A 15546-nucleotide genomic window follows, 5' to 3' on the forward strand; every position below is an offset into this window, starting at 1 on the left:
GCATGGATTCTGAGTTTGCAAATATAAAGATTTGTGTGTGAAAAATATAGGCACTGTTTGAAAAATGCTGAGCTATTTACATACAGTACACATGCTGGACAGACACACACAGGCAGCTTGTTCTCAAGGTAAAGGCTATTTAGCTCTGAGCTATCACTACGTTCAGTGTTTGCGACTCAACGCGGCCTGTGAGGCCGCCACCGATAGCTTTCGATAGCAATTCTGTTGCTGGGATTTGTTTGAAAGCATTTAGGTTTTCACGGATCACTGGAGGTTCTTCATTTTCCCCCCTTCTGTGTTATGTAGGTATAAGCCATCTCTCTAGGCATAAACTGTCCACTGGTAAAAATCAATTTTGATTTTATCAGTATTTATTACTGCTCGCACCAGCAGTTTAGAGGACTGGAGAGGGAAAACATGCAAACTAGGAGAAAAAAAATTAAGCTGGGTCCTAAGACCTAAAAATAATAGAACCTGCCATCTTTAAGGGGCATTTTGTATTGTGTCAAGGGAGCTTAAATTATCTATTTTAAAATTCAATCAATAAAAATTTACAGAACTCTGTTATTGCTTATATCTCATAGGCCTTTGTTAGCTCTGGGGCTATTTTTCTAAAGCAAGAGCACCTCTCTTAAAGCTGATGGAAACCAGGAGCCAGGAGGGCACAGGACACAGTCTGACTGCACCCCCCTCACACACATTCTCATTCAGACACTCATATACACTCACGCACACACTCATTCACTCATATATACTCACATACACTCACTCACACTCATATACACTCACACACTTAGTCACACGTACACTCACATTCACACATGCTCATACACACACCTTCTCATTCACACACAGACCACTCACACTGAACACACTCACTCACACACTCTCATTCACACTCACATCTTCAGCCTCCCTTTCTAGGCCAGCTCGTTCCCAATTGCTTGTGAGAAGACTGCACATCCACCTCTTTGCCTTACTCTCATTTTTCTTTCTTGCCATGCCAAAGGCACCCCAAATGCACTGGGGGCTCTTCAGACAGCCCCGGAATGTCAGCAGTATCTGCTCCACACTCTCTCTTCCCCTGGCACATCCTGAGCACGACTGTTCCCAGAACCACCAGCTTCCCACTGCTGCCCTCCTGAGTACCCTGGGCTCCCGGAGCTTCCTTCTCCCGCTAAGTCAAAAAGCTCCACAAACCAACATGTGCTCCCCAAGCCCTAACCTTTAGGAGAGAGTTTTTAGAGGATGATTCACTTAGAAGGAACAAACACCTCTGGGCTTTAAAATCTGAGCTGAGAGGCAACGAACACGCCCGAATCTTCTGGGAGGCCAAACACCTTCTGCACATGCATGAAGCCTTCAAAGACCTGAAACAGGAAGCACTTCCCAGGCCAGCTCTTCAGAATACTGTCACCTGAGGGCCTGGATCAGCAAGCCAGCAGGAAAGGCCAAATGCCTTTTATGGACAAGATTTTTTTTTTTTTTTAATAATTTTTATTGTGCTTTAAGTGAAAGTTTACAAGTCAGTCTGTCACGTATAAACTTATATACACCTTACTACATACTCCCATTTACTCTCCCCCTAATGAGTCAGCCCGCTCCCTCCTTCCAGTCTCTCCCTTCGTGACCATTTTGCCGGTTTCTAGCCCTCTCTACCCTCCCATCTCTCTTCCAGACAGGAGATGCCAACATAGTCTCAAGTGTCCACCTGATACAAGTAGCTCACTCTTCATCAGCATCTCTCTCCAACCCATTGTCCAGTCCTTTCCATGTCTGATGAGTTGTCTTCGGGAATGGTTCCTGTCCTGGGCCAACAGAAGGTTTGGGGACCATGACCGCCGGGATTCTTCTAGTCTCAGTCAGACCATTAAGTCTGGTCTCTTTATGCGAATTTGGGGTCTGCATCCCACTGTTCTCCTGCTCCCTCAGGGGTTCTCTGTGGTGCTCCCTGTCAGGGCAGTCATCGGTTGTAGCCGGGCACCATCTAGTTCTTCTGGTCTCAGGATGATGTAAGTCTCTGGTTCATGTGGCCCTTTCTATCTCTTGGGCTCATTAATTATCTTGTGACCTTGGTGTTCTTCATTCTCCTTTGATCCAGGTGGGTTGAGACCAATTGATGCATCTTAGATGGCTGCTTGTTAGCCTCTAAGACCCCAGACGCCACACTTCAAAGTGGGATGCAGAATGTTTTCTTAATAGAATTTATTTTGCCAATGGACTTAGATGTCCCCTGAAGCCATAGTCCCCAAACCCCCGCCTTGCTCCGCTGACCTTCAAAGCATTCAGTTTATCCAGGAAACTGCTTTTGGTCCAGTCGAGCTGACCTTCCCTGTATTGAGTATTGTCCTTCCCTTCACCTAAAGCAGTTCTTATCTACTAAGTAAATAACCCTCTCCCACCCTCCCTCCCTCCCCCCTCTCGTAACCACAAAAGAATGTCTTCTTCTCAGTTTATACTTTTTCTCAAGATCTTATAATAGTGGTCTTATACAATATTTGTCCTTTTGCATCTGACTAATTTCACTCAGCATAATGCCTTCCAGGTTTATGGACAAGATTTTATTGGAACATAGCCAGGCCCTTCGTTTATCTATTGTCTGTGCATAGATGCTTGGTTCCAAATTAACTTGAAAGGTGATTTGGAGTTGACTGGTTGAGCCAGAGACCGTGTGGCCCACAACAGCCTAAAATATTTTCTGTCTGGCCCTTTGAGAAAGTCTGCTGACCCCTGCTCTAGCATAATGGGATTGCACTGCACCCCCAGATAACATGCGGAGGCCCTTCTAACAACCACTCTCCTCCCAGAGCTGGGGTTCTAGGAGCTGCAGAAGGCTGATATACTGTGGCTCCTGCGATGGAGCATGTTTGGGCCCACATCCAGAAAACTAATGGCAGGAGGCACGTGTCCTTCCATCCCCTTTCATGAATACCTGCATCCACCTGGAGAAGATCCTGGGCCTTCCCTGTCTGCATGCTCAATGCACCCTAAATGGTAGGGGTTCCGTGGAGAACTAAGAGGTCTGTTCCACCTTTGGTGCAGATGCCTGGGATTCACAGAAAACTTCTTCCACAAAGACAGGAAGTGACTTACTAGACCAACAGCAGATTTCTGCCTGGCCAGTTTTCAGGCCCCAAACTCGAAACAGCAGAGCCAGCACCCAAGCCCACTCCAGCCCAAAGGCTCAGAAAGGTGATTCCTGATGGAAGGCTCCTAAGAATTGTCTTCCTTTTGATGGATTTTGTCTTTTAAAACGCAACCCCAGGCTGGAGCCACGCTTGGCACCTATTGCATTAGTCTCTTCTGCAGGGCTTCTTGACTCAGAGGAGAGTGTCATGGATTGAATTATGCCCCCCAAAAATGTATGTATCGACTTGATTAGGCCATGATTCTCAGTCTTGTGTGCGGCTGTTCTCCATTTGTGATTGGAATTTTATGTTAAGAGGATCAGGATGGGATTGTAACACCACCCTTACTCAGGTCACCTCCCTGATCCAATGTAAAGGGAGTTTCCCTGGGGTGGGGCCTGCACCACCTTTATTCTCTCAAGAGATAAAAGGAAAGGGAAGCAAGCAGAGACAGGGACCTCATTCCACCAAGAAAGCAGCACCAGGAGCAGTGCATCCAAAGGAGGTCCCTGTGCTGAGATGCTCCCAGACCAAGGGGAGACTGATGCATCACAAGGGCCTTCCTTCAGAGCCGAAAGAACGAGAAAGCCTTCCCCTGGAGCTGATGCCCTGAATTTGGACTTGTAGCCTACTGGATTGAGAATAAACTTCTCTTTGTCAAAGCCGTCCACTTGTGGTGTTTCTGTTACTGCAGCACTAGCTGACTAAGACAGGGGGGTTCCTTTCATTGTGGGGCAGGCAATGGAAGGGCCAGAGGAACAGCGCGCCTGGGATTTCATACTCAGTTGAAGCCAACCAAGAAACTGTGTGTGGGTAGCTAAGTCAATAAACAGATATATTTCTCAATAGGACCTATTTTTAAATCAACTTTCCAATGGCAAAATAATGATGATTAAAATAAATCATACCCCCCCCATACAGTATATGTGACAAAATGACAGAAGAATTCTTAGTTTCGGGGCTTTATTTTAATATTTTTTCTTTTTAAGATGCTACATAGTCAAACAGGATTGGACTGGTCTTCTACAGCATAAACTTAATTCACAGTCAAACTCTCCTTGCGACTTGATGGATTATCTGAAGAGCCTTTCCTATGGCCCCTCCCGCCCCACAGGCTGGCTCCCCCTCTCTCCACACCCTCTGCAGCCTGAGTCCCTCTTTGTGATTCCAAGCTGGGGCCACCCTGAGGTCAGTCAGGCCAGACCTGGGGTGTGTGTGCTGGAAGCAAGGGTGGCTGGTGAGGGGTGGTGGAAGATCAGCTGCTCGTCTCCAGTAAAGGGTGATGTAGAGTTGACTGTCGCCACTCAGGCCATCCCTCCCGTGATAGCTGTTATCTATTTACACGGAAAGACACAGGTTCCTGACAGCTGTTTTCCAACACCCGAGTACATCCCGCCTCCATGGACGCGCAGTGCCCAGAAACCTCAGTGGGGAGGAGCCACAGCTCCACTGCGGTGCCAGCTGAACCCACCATCGTTAGGTGGCACAGGTAACATTTAGGCCACAGCATTTGTTATAATCTCGTGACAATTAAGAAAACATGAGATGAAATACCTTAAATAAGTTAAATATGCATTAAACATCTCTGGATAACAGTTCCATTTCACGACATGAACCAATAGTGATTTAGCTTGGTCCCTTAAAGAGAACAACGCATTGACTTTGATTTCCAAAGTGCTGGGTCAGTCAGTCAACACACGCCTCCCATCTGGGATGAGCACATCTGCTGCACCACCGCGCAATTCTTCTGGGCTTCCAACTCTGCGTGTCAGTCTTACGAGACGGGGGACCTGGACAAGAACTGGAGCCGTGGGTGAGAAGCCTCAGGAGTGAGTGAGCAGCGTGGTGGGCTACTGATGGAGGTGACCGCACTCCCCACTGCGGGCTCCTGCCGCCCCCAGGCCAGCACTGACCAGCAAGGAAGAGTGCCTTATCTGAAGAGAGGTAACCCAGCCACACGTACCAAGGCCTACAAACATTTAACATGACACTGACAATATGCCATTGTGGTACGAATCACGGTTTCCCTCGTCATTTAATAAAGATCGTTCTTTCCCCCCGATCATTTACTATACATTTTAAACTTTCTAAAAGCTTGTTATATTATATCTGTGTGTGTGTGTGTGTGTATGTGTATGTGTGCTTGCGCACAGGGAGGGTAATTAAAGGCAAGGCCTGTGAGATGTCATCATACATTAATTTTTTTTTTATGCATGGTTATGATAAATTTAAATCCCATGAGATGGCAGATCCATACATCCAACTGACCATCCTCGCACGCAGCCTCTACAAGGCAATTTTCCCAATAATGACGCCCACGATAAAGAACAGGACCACCAGCGCCAGGAGCCGGGTGCTAAGGCCCTCCTCCCTCGCGGCTGTAGCAAGCACAGCCACGGGGCTGTTGCTCTGTGCGGTCTTCCTCATCCGGAGGCCGTCTTCTTCCTGCGGGGGCAAGGGCATATCTCAGTCCTGGGCACCAGAGCAGGGGTCCAGCCTAGCAGGCGGGTGGGGGGCCATTTCTGCCACAGACTCAGATCACATGACAGAGTCCAACTTCCCCATTTTGCAAGTGGAGACACTGAAGCTTGGGACAGGCGGGGGGAGGCCTGGCTTGAAACCACCAAGAACACTGCCACCAGAGGCCCCTCTTCTCTTTACTGCCTTGACTGACACCATGTTTACCTTTCTACAATGGGAATCTAATCCTGGCGCCTGGGGTCCTGGTCAGCCAGGACCTTTGCATCCTCAGCCCCACCTCCTACCTACCTACATCCCACTCCGAGCCCACTGTTCTTCCTGCCTCTACTGAAAGGGCTTCCCTAACTAAGTCACCAATTTTTTAAAGGATAGGCATTTCCCAACGCACACATATAAAAACCAAAAGACATTACCAAGTAGGAGACCTGAAAGCTCTCAAATACAGAGCTGTGTGCACACCTGGCACTTGATAAGCTATGTGCAGACTGCTAGACTGAAAACCTTGTATTTGCAGTATTAAAACGTGACTCAGTTTGATATGCTCATCTCAAATATTTTCTGTCTAATGCATGGACTTCCCACTAAAGAAGCAACTTTTTTTTTTCTCCCACATATACAAAGATAAGTGGTCACATTTTTTCCCCCGTGCGGAGCCCTGGCAGTGCAGCGGTTAAGAGCTCGGCTGCTAACCAAAAAATTGGCAGTTCAAATCCACCAGCCACTCCTTGGAAACCCTATGGGCAGTTCTACTTTGTCCTATAGGGTCTCTGTGAGTCGGAATCGATTCGATGGCAATGGGAATGAAGATGCGTAAGGAATGGAAACTTCTTTCTCCTTTCACCTGTACTCCACTGCCCTAATTACCTGCAAGCTGTTTATCAAGCCACTTACGGAGCCTGACCATCAGTGGTTCCCAGATAACCCAAGAGGCCAAACCCAGATCCTGAGCATGGCCTTCACCATGGCTCTCCTATCCTGGCCCAATCTTCCCAGCTAGATCTCTGCTAATTACCCCATCTGCTCACCCCCAAGCCCACCCATCAGCTCCACTACCTTTTCTTCTTTTCCTTCAATCCATTTCTATTCCCTGAGTGCCTCCAGGGTCCTAGAGATGAAAAGGCTGCTAAGCCCAAGGAGCTTCCTTGCCAGAGCACTTTGCTGATATCTCTCTGAGATCATTATCACTCTGGGTTGCGATGATTTGTTCTATGTCTCTCTATGATACCCATCAACGAGGAGCTCCCAAAGAGCAGACTGCCTGTGACTGTATCCACAGTGCCTGGCACATAGTAGACCCTCAGTAAATTTGTCGGCCAAATGAAAGAATGAGCCAACACAAGACAAGAAGTCAGTGTTTGGCAGGATAAAGAATCTCCCAATGTCAAGATTGGTCTGATAATATTTTAAGATATTCTGCTCATGGGGCATGGCCAGTATTGCTGACAATGATACATTACTGGTTATTAGATTAACTTAAAAAAATAGGCACAGCAAAGTATAGCATTTATTTTGCTGGGTTTATATAGAAGCTACTTCTACCTCTTTATCACTCTCAATGGCACAGAACTCTGTCTCTGAAGAGAAATACACTCAAAGAGACACTTTAGGCATATCTTCGATTTTTCGCCAAAATGTAAAGTGTCAACTTCATAATTTACTCCACACTAAGAGATTACTGAATGAGGCAAATCAAGGTTCCTGTAAAGAGAGCAAATGATGCCATTTCCCAAACGCTGCCAGTTCTCCGTGATCCACTACATTGCTGGCATAAAAGAGAAGGAGAAATCAAGGGAAATGAATTCATTACACGTACCTGGCGCTCTGCTAGTTAAAGAGTGAAAACCTATTACATGCTTGAGTGGCACGATCAAGATTAAGAGCAGAGATCAGCCTGAAACTTCAGGCTGCAACAAAAGTTCCTGCAATCGGCTGTTGAGAAATGTTTTCTTCAGCACGTGCCTGGGAAAGACTCCTGCTCTTAAAGCAGGAAGTGGCCTCAGAGGCTCAGCGAACAGGGAGTTCTGGGACTTGCATATGCTCAGAATGCCTTCGAGTCTGACCATGGAGTCTTTCCTGACACTGCAGGCCTCCAAAGCCAAAAGGAGTGCAGCCCGTCTCCCTTCACCACCCAGCACAACTGGACCCTACAACAGCTGAAGCCAACTCGCTCGCTGGTCAACATCAACAAGCTGGACTTGGGTTTCTCACTCCATAATTTCAACGTCTCGTTATTCTGACAGCTTCCCATTCCCTAAGTCCTCACCACCTCATAGTCTATTGTGATGCTCCTGCCCAGACCTTCTACCGAGAGGCTCTGACCCGCAGAACTAGTCCTGCACTAAAACAGGGTGCAGGGTAGTATCTGCCCTGTTAACATGACTCTAACCGAGTGAGTGGAGTGCTGTGGGGTTTGAAAACACATTCTCAAAATCCCCATTGCTGTTTTATTTTTAGTCTCAATATGTATTTTCAATTCACACTAATGGGGAGTGAAAGTTAATTTTTAAAGGGACAAGAGTTTAAATAGTTGCGAAACTTTGGCTCAACGATGGTGGTTTTTAACTTTGGGAGGCTCAAGGACCCTTTCGAGACACCTTATAAAAGCTACGGAAATTTCTCCCCAGGGCAAAAATACTCAAATACAAGAAAAAAAAAACACCTACAAACTCAGGTGTTCATGAACTTCCGCACCCAAGATTCTGGTGAAAAAGTCCCTGTTCATTCTCCATAGATAATCAGAAAATGGAACGTTACCTTGAAGTGTTTGTTCTCCTCCCGGAGCCTCTGAACTTCACCTTGCAGCCGCTTACACTCCTCCATCACCTTCTTAACTTCAGTGTCGTCCAAAGAAGAACTCAGAGGTGTAGACACTGCTGGTGTTTCTGTCTTTGATGCAGTTGTGGGTATAATTTTATTTATTTCTACATCATGCTGTTCAGAAATAAATGAAAGCCCAAGTGTCACCAACTATGTAATAAAGGACTTTTCTATGCAAAGTCAAGTAGTACTCAGCAAACACCACACGTGGTAGCGTTTCTTCCACACTGTAAAATGCCACATTTATTTTAAAAGTAGATCACTTTATTTAGTATCTTAATAATCTACAGCAACTGGGCCCCGGAAATCATGGGTAAGGGCAAATAACGAGGACAGGCTGAGGTTGAGACTTCACAGACAGAGACAGAGGGCAGTGAATATTGCACACTGTGACTATGAAAGTTCAGGGATTACTAGCCACAAATGAAAGTCACCACAAAGGCCTGAAGAACATCACCAGGACTGGCTGGGCGGTGGCGAGAGGCTGGGAGGGACGTGACACGGGGCGAGTTATTTCACAAACTTAGAACCTGGAGGCCACAAAGTGGAATTATCCCAGAGCTGGGCCGGAATGCAGGCTCTCAGCTTCCAGACTGCCTCCCAGGGCCAGTGTGCAAGGGCGGGAGGAGAACTGACCACCATCCCATTCAAAGGACTGGGACGGTGATACCAGTCAGTTACTGAGCAGAAAGGAACTACTAAGCAGTTCTGACAAAAATCAACAGGATTCCTGGAGATGATCAGAAACATTCACAGGTTTCAGGGCATGGCTACCCTCATCTCCAGTTGTTAATGGCCAGGGTCCTTCAATGCTTTGTGTGCCTTCTAAATTCTTTGTCCTTTTAATGCAACTTATATGGTTCTGACCAGGGTGAAGGGTCCAAATTAGCGTTTCAGTAGTCTTCCTTCTTCAACAAGCCGGGCTGATTCCTGGGTTTCAACTTATTCCAAGAAAAGTGAGTGACAGCCTGCAGGAAGGTGCTCCTTTCCTCATGCCCTCAGCAGCAGGAGTTAAATCCTTCTCGGCTGGGGGGTGGGGACTGGGGGTAGGGGTGGAGAGCCAATTCTGCCCCCAGGGATGTGGTGGCAGTCTGGACACTTTTTTGGTTTTTACATCTTGTAGGGGGGTACTATTGGCATCTAGCGGTGGAGGCCAGGGATGCTTCTGAACACTCTGCAATGCATAGGACAGCCCCCACAACAAAGAATTATCCAGCCCCCAATGTCAGCAGAGCTGGGGCCGAGAAAGCCTGATCTTAAAGCAAGTTCGGGTTGAGGAGGTGGGTGGATAAAGGGCATAGGGAGAGGTGGTGGTGAGGGAAGGAGCTGGTCCCACTGACTGTAAAACAGACCCTAAGCGCTGGCCACCTGCCTGTCCATACAGCACAACAGTCAAGGCCAATGAGCCCTGGTTGTAGGCTCTGCCACTGTTAGACAGCAATGGAGCACGTTGCCAAGCCATGACAAAAACCATGACAGCTCTTTAAAATTTACGACATCTCAACAACCAACAGGTTGCACTTTTCAGGGGCAAGAACTGTTTCAATTAGTTCTGCAAGCCTTTCAAAGGCTGATTTCATCAGGGCCCACTCATTTGTTGACTTCAGCTTATTTTTTTCTTCATACATCAGAGAAAGGAAAATAATTTGTCAACTTAAATTTGGGTTCTGTAGGAGATGGTATGCAAATAAGCAGCAGCCTGCAACATTCAATTACTGTTAACTATAAACATACTTACTGGTTTATCATTTTCTGCTGGCAATTCAAACACACATCTAAGTTTTGAATCCATAAGGTCTTCTGGTTTTGCCTCCTTCCACTAAAACAATTTAAATTGAATAATCAGGATATTACAAAGCTGCTGGAGGAAGAATTTTCTTCCTATAACTGACAATTTCAGAAAACTACTCTTAATGAGAAAGCCCTGATGTATATCAAATAAAGAACTCAAGTCTGCTGAGATTTTAATATTTTTAACATGACAAGATTAAATACACTAGCTTTCCTGAATATTTATTATACTTCACAAACCCCAAAGTCTTGCTGCCTGACTCCTCAAACTCAATGCATGCTCCTGGAGCCGATGGTCTGTGGGAAGCATATGGGACAGAGAGGACCACCGAGAGGAGAGCAGAGCTTTCTAGATTGGATGGATGGCCAGAGGTAATCTGGCTTTCCGTAAGAAAGCAAGCCCTGTTTTCCAGCATACCCTTCTAGAGGGTTTAAGATGTAATTTCTGGAAGGGGTTCAGGAGCTGCTCTCGCCATGGTGGCTGTGTCTGGCTGACCCCTGGCCCACAGGCCAAGCCCACTTCCTTCAGTGTGTGGATGTGAGTACCCTCCTGGCTGAATCCCACGCTCTGGGACGATTCACGCCTGGTGCACTCCTCCGTGGGCGGCAGACAGGAGTCCCAGGAGGCTCTAAGAATTGGCAGTGTCTCCTTCTGTTGTACACAGGGTCACTCTGAGTCGGAATCGACTCAACAGCACCTAACAACAACAACTAAGAATTGTGGACCAGCACAGCAGCAAGGTTAAAACACAGAGAAAGGAAGACTCTCCCCCACCCCCTGACCCCCAAAACCATGCAGGAGGCAGCTAGAGCAAAACAGGTACTAAGAGCCCAAGATGGAAAAACAATCTAAATGTCGAACAGTTGGGGGCCTTTGGCAGCTCCAGTCAACAGAAGAGCATGCTGCTGGTCAGATAACTACTGAAGGGCATTTCAACACGTGGGAAAGATCACTGCCTGTAAGGGGAAACGTTACAAACTGTATTTCCACCTGGTCTTCTGCACACATGCACGACCATGTGTGGGTCTGTGAGTGACAAAGAACGTCGGGGCAAGGACCATCAATGGATGCTGAAGCCAACTGGAGAGCAGGACAGCGATGGGGCCTCCAAGGGCCCAATCACCCCAAGTGTGCCAGGTCACTTATTAGCTGCAGAAGGGAGATGCACTTTGATACTGAGAGTCACGCTCTGACCCCGTGATGAAACTTAGTGTCACTCGTAGAAGAGGGACAACTGGGCATTAAGTGCCTCTGATGCTGCAAGAAGTACATGACATCATCTATGTAATATTCTTGCCAAAAAATATTTAATGTGAACCTACTCAGGAGGAAGCAGACACATCTAGAATGTGGACATCCTACAAGTCAACTGGCCTGGACCCTAAAAATTCAAAGCCATGAAAAACAAAAAGGGTTGGGATGATCTTCTAGAATCAGAACAACTAAAGGACATTTTAGAACGACTGGAACATTCTGGGAAACCCTGGTGGTGTAGTTAAGAGCTACAGCTGCTAACCAAAAGGCTGGCAGTTCAAATCCACCAGGCACCCCTTGGAAACTCTATGGGGCAGTTCTACTCTGTCCCACACAGTCGCTATGAGTCAGAACTGACTCGAAGGCAACAGGTTTGGTTTTTTGTTTTTTTGCGGGGGGGCGGGCGGGGAACACTCTAAATAAGAATTTATCTATTAGGCACTCTACTACTGAAGTAATGTCAGTTTTTCTCAGCTGTGATAGCAGCATTGTGGGTATTTAAGAGAAGGACCTTGTCCTGAAGTATTCAGAGGTGAAGTGTCAAGAAGTCTACAACTTACTTTCAAACGGTTCAGCAAAAAGGAAAATTAATGACAGAAATGAAACAAATATGGGAAAATGGTGAATCTAGGTAAAGGTTATACAAGTGGTCGTTCTGTTTTTTTTGACCTTCTGTAGGTTTGAATATCAAAAGAAAAACAATTTAAAATAAAGAAACAGCACAAAGTTCTTCCTGACGCGGTTATATCTAGTATCCAGGAGCCCTGGTGGTGCAGTGGCTAAGTGCTCGGCTGCTAAGCAAAAGGTGAGCGGTTTGAACCCACCTGACACTGTGGGCAAAAGTTGTGACAACCTGCTTCCATAAAGCTGACAGCCTTGCAAGCCCTGTGGGGCAGTTCTACTTTGTCCTATACGGTCGCTATGAGTCGGAATTGACTCATCTGCAATGGGTCTGGTTTTTTTTGGTTTATGTCTAGTAAGAAATAACTACAGGTTATTTTTATTTTTATTTATTGCTCATTTATGTATTCCCAAAGTTTCCATCCCAAAGACGGTCAGTTTATTTCTCCAAGTGCACATTCTGAACAACAACAACAACAAAAAAAAAACTTAAGAGTGTTATAAAAAATCATCGTACAAGAAAGAGACCTAAACATTTAATGAGTAACTACTACATCCAGCCCCTGGCTTAGGATGATCTTTGGGAAAAACCCTCAGACTTGGCAGGTGTTTTACGCACAAAGCACACGGAACCCTCACAACAAACCTGGGGACTGGCTTTTCACCCCTTTCTTACAGGTGATGAAAAACCTCAAGAGAGTTCATGAAACCTGCCCAAGGCCGCCATGTTAGTCAGTGGCCAAAGCAGGCTGCAAGCCCAAGACTCCCATTCACCCTGTTCTTGTCACGACCCCATGCAGCAAAAGCCAACTAGGACACGCTCTTGGATAGTCCGTATTTTGTGTCGGCTGTAAGTTTCCTTGACAACACGAAATAACAGGAAGTGACACATCACCTTCCAGGAAATAAAGAGCAAGTCACAAAAGCCTCAGGGACCCTACTATGAGCAAGTCGTGAATGCCTCAGGGGCCCTCCTATGAGCAAGAAGCAGCCTGCTGTCCCAGAGCACTCTTAACCCAGAAACATCCAGCTTAGCCTTAATTTTCTGCCCCAAAGCTAAACATCAGTGAAGGTGGCCAGTTATGCTTTTCCAAGGACTAAAAGAAGGGGCAATATGGTGGCCCTGGGGTGTGTAGTGGGTTGGGTGTGCCCCGCGGAAAGAGAAACACTACAGCGCAGTGTGAATGGAGTGAACTCAAATGTGCTGATGCTTCCTGGGTGGCTTCGTCTCTCAGTTTGGGTTGGCAAGCTGGAAAGCAATGATGAAAACATTCCCAGACAATCTGCCTTTCTTTTCCCAACTGCGAGGCTGGGATGGGGACAGAAGGCTGATCTACCACGCCCCCAGAGGCCTGTTTATTTATCCAGATGTATAAAAACTTCCTTTTGGGAGAATTTCTATTACAATCTCTATTTTTTTCCCCAGAAAAAATCAATAATATCACTTATTTATTTTATGAAATCAAGATATTTTATTTTCACCAAAAATAGAGACAGGCTTACACATGCATGTAACAAGTAAGAGAAAGCATGAAGGAAGCTTGGAAAAAAGCAGAAAGGGTGAGGGGCATTTGGTAGTCAACTCTCTTGCGTCCCTCTGGCTTTTGGGGGATGGAAGGAAACATCTCCTATACTGAGAAGTACTCTGCTCTTCAAGGGTGGGAGAAGGGTGGGGTGGAGAGAACCCCTAACCCATTCAAGCTACAATCCATCAGAGCAAAGAACAGCTAAGGCAGACGGAGATTATAAAACTCAGGAAAGAATCGTATTCTAGAAAATCACGTAAAAGGTTAAAATTGCTCATCACAGTTTTAGAAAAACTCTAAAGGTAGTCAAAGTCCAAACTTCCTGGAAAACCCCAGCCCCCTTTAAGTTATCATGACACAGTTTTCAGTGCGTGCACCCACAATCCTGCACCCAACCAGGTTTTCTTTTCTTTTTTTAATTACTGAAAAAAAGAAGAGGCGTTCAGTACTTACTACTGCTTCCATATCAGAGGTGTCAGTTGGTGCAAACATAGACTGTACCATAAACTTGTGTTTACTTTTCTCATTGGGATCATAATCGAAAGGCTGCAACATCACTGAGAAAGAAAATATTTCATTAGGAGGGTCAGAGCTTGTTATCTGTCACGTAGCACTGTACTTTGGCTGTAAAGTGGTTTCGCCTCGTCCTCTCCTCTGAGCCTCCCGACGCCCCTGGTGAGGTGAGCAAGGCACGACTCTTGAGCTGCAGATTACACAGCTGAGGCCCACGCAGGTACTGGCACAGCCTCCTGACTCCTCGTCCACAGAGCTCTCCCTGCCTCAGAGGGGCCACAGACACCCACTGCAGGCCCCACGGGACAGGCAGACTGGGTGGGAACACCACGCGCTGGCCTTGTTGGGGAAAACATACCAGAATGATCTCTTTGGGAACTAAAGGAGAATCAACCAAGACAGTTAAGGAACTGCTTTAGCTTCTTTCTCTCTGCTCCATTTCCAGTAGCCAGCTGTGGTAACGCTTGAACTGCAGTTCTGCCAACAAAACCCAAGACCACGTTCACGCCCCGAACAGCTGTGGGGCATACGGACACGCCAGCAGCTTACACAACTCTTTCTCCCTACAAACCTAGAGGACTCTCACATGAGGCTCCTGGGATGCGGAGTGGCACCCACAGTCCCCAGGGAAGTGCCTGCCCTCCCTCAGCCAACTTCACAGGGTAGACCAGGACCTGTCCCTGCCCCATGACAGCCACTCTAAAATGGGTTATTTGCTACAAGGCTTTGGTTGAAACACACACCAAGTGCAGTTCCCTGAAACAAAACCTCACACGCGGGAAAGCCTCCTGTGGCCCTGGGTGACCAAGAGCTGTGTACACTGCTCCCCATGTGCCAGAGCGGGCTCTTACTTTCAGCCTGTATTTCTCTCATTTAATCCTTAACCCCAGGTACTTACGAGTGTGGGGGTTATTTTGGTATCAATAAAAAAACTCAAGCATGGAAAGGTTCACTAAGTTGCCTGAGGTCACAGCATGCAGGAGCCAGGATTCAAACCCAGGACATGCTCATGGCCACCATGAGGCACCGAGCCCTGGTCCCCTGACAACGCAAGTTCTGTCCTTCCCCATGGGCACAGCCTCCACCCTTTTCCTGCTGGGCACTCCTCACTGTCCTCTCGTCTCACAGCAGCACCACAGAGCTCACCAGGTATCTCTCCTCAATCCTCATACTCTGTCACCCCAGGCAGCAAAGGGCAGGCGCCCTCAGAACACCCTAGAGAGGAAGAATCGAGGGCTCAACAAAGTGATTTCTGGTCAAGGTCACAAGCCAGGACGCTGCACTGGTCCCGCACACAGGGTTGGATATGCATCATGCACCTCAGACCCGCCAGCACACACCCAACAGAATCAAGCATGGCGGCAAGCAGAAATCAAGGTCCCCCATCCATCCTGGGGACGGAAAAGTGGTGCTG

At 47.0% G+C, this 15546-nt stretch overlaps 1 protein-coding gene across 1 annotated transcript in view; it reads right to left on the reverse strand.

Moving 5' to 3' along the window:
- Positions 1 to 4045: 4045 nt before the first annotated feature.
- Positions 4046 to 15546, reverse strand: part of VAPB (VAMP associated protein B and C) — a 72234-nt gene continuing 60733 nt past the window's right edge. Inside the window, exons 3-6 of the mRNA XM_049868975.1 lie at positions 14073 to 14176; positions 10165 to 10245; positions 8364 to 8540; positions 4046 to 5573 (exon numbers count right to left, since the gene is read on the reverse strand). Coding sequence (XP_049724932.1) covers positions 5415 to 5573; positions 8364 to 8540; positions 10165 to 10245; positions 14073 to 14176 — 521 coding nt within the window. The 3' untranslated portion in view covers positions 4046 to 5414. The remainder of the gene's footprint in view (positions 5574 to 8363; positions 8541 to 10164; positions 10246 to 14072; positions 14177 to 15546) is intronic.

Source organism: Elephas maximus, chromosome 25 (genome assembly GCF_024166365.1).
Source record: "Elephas maximus indicus isolate mEleMax1 chromosome 25, mEleMax1 primary haplotype, whole genome shotgun sequence".
Taxonomy (NCBI): domain Eukaryota; kingdom Metazoa; phylum Chordata; class Mammalia; order Proboscidea; family Elephantidae; genus Elephas; species Elephas maximus.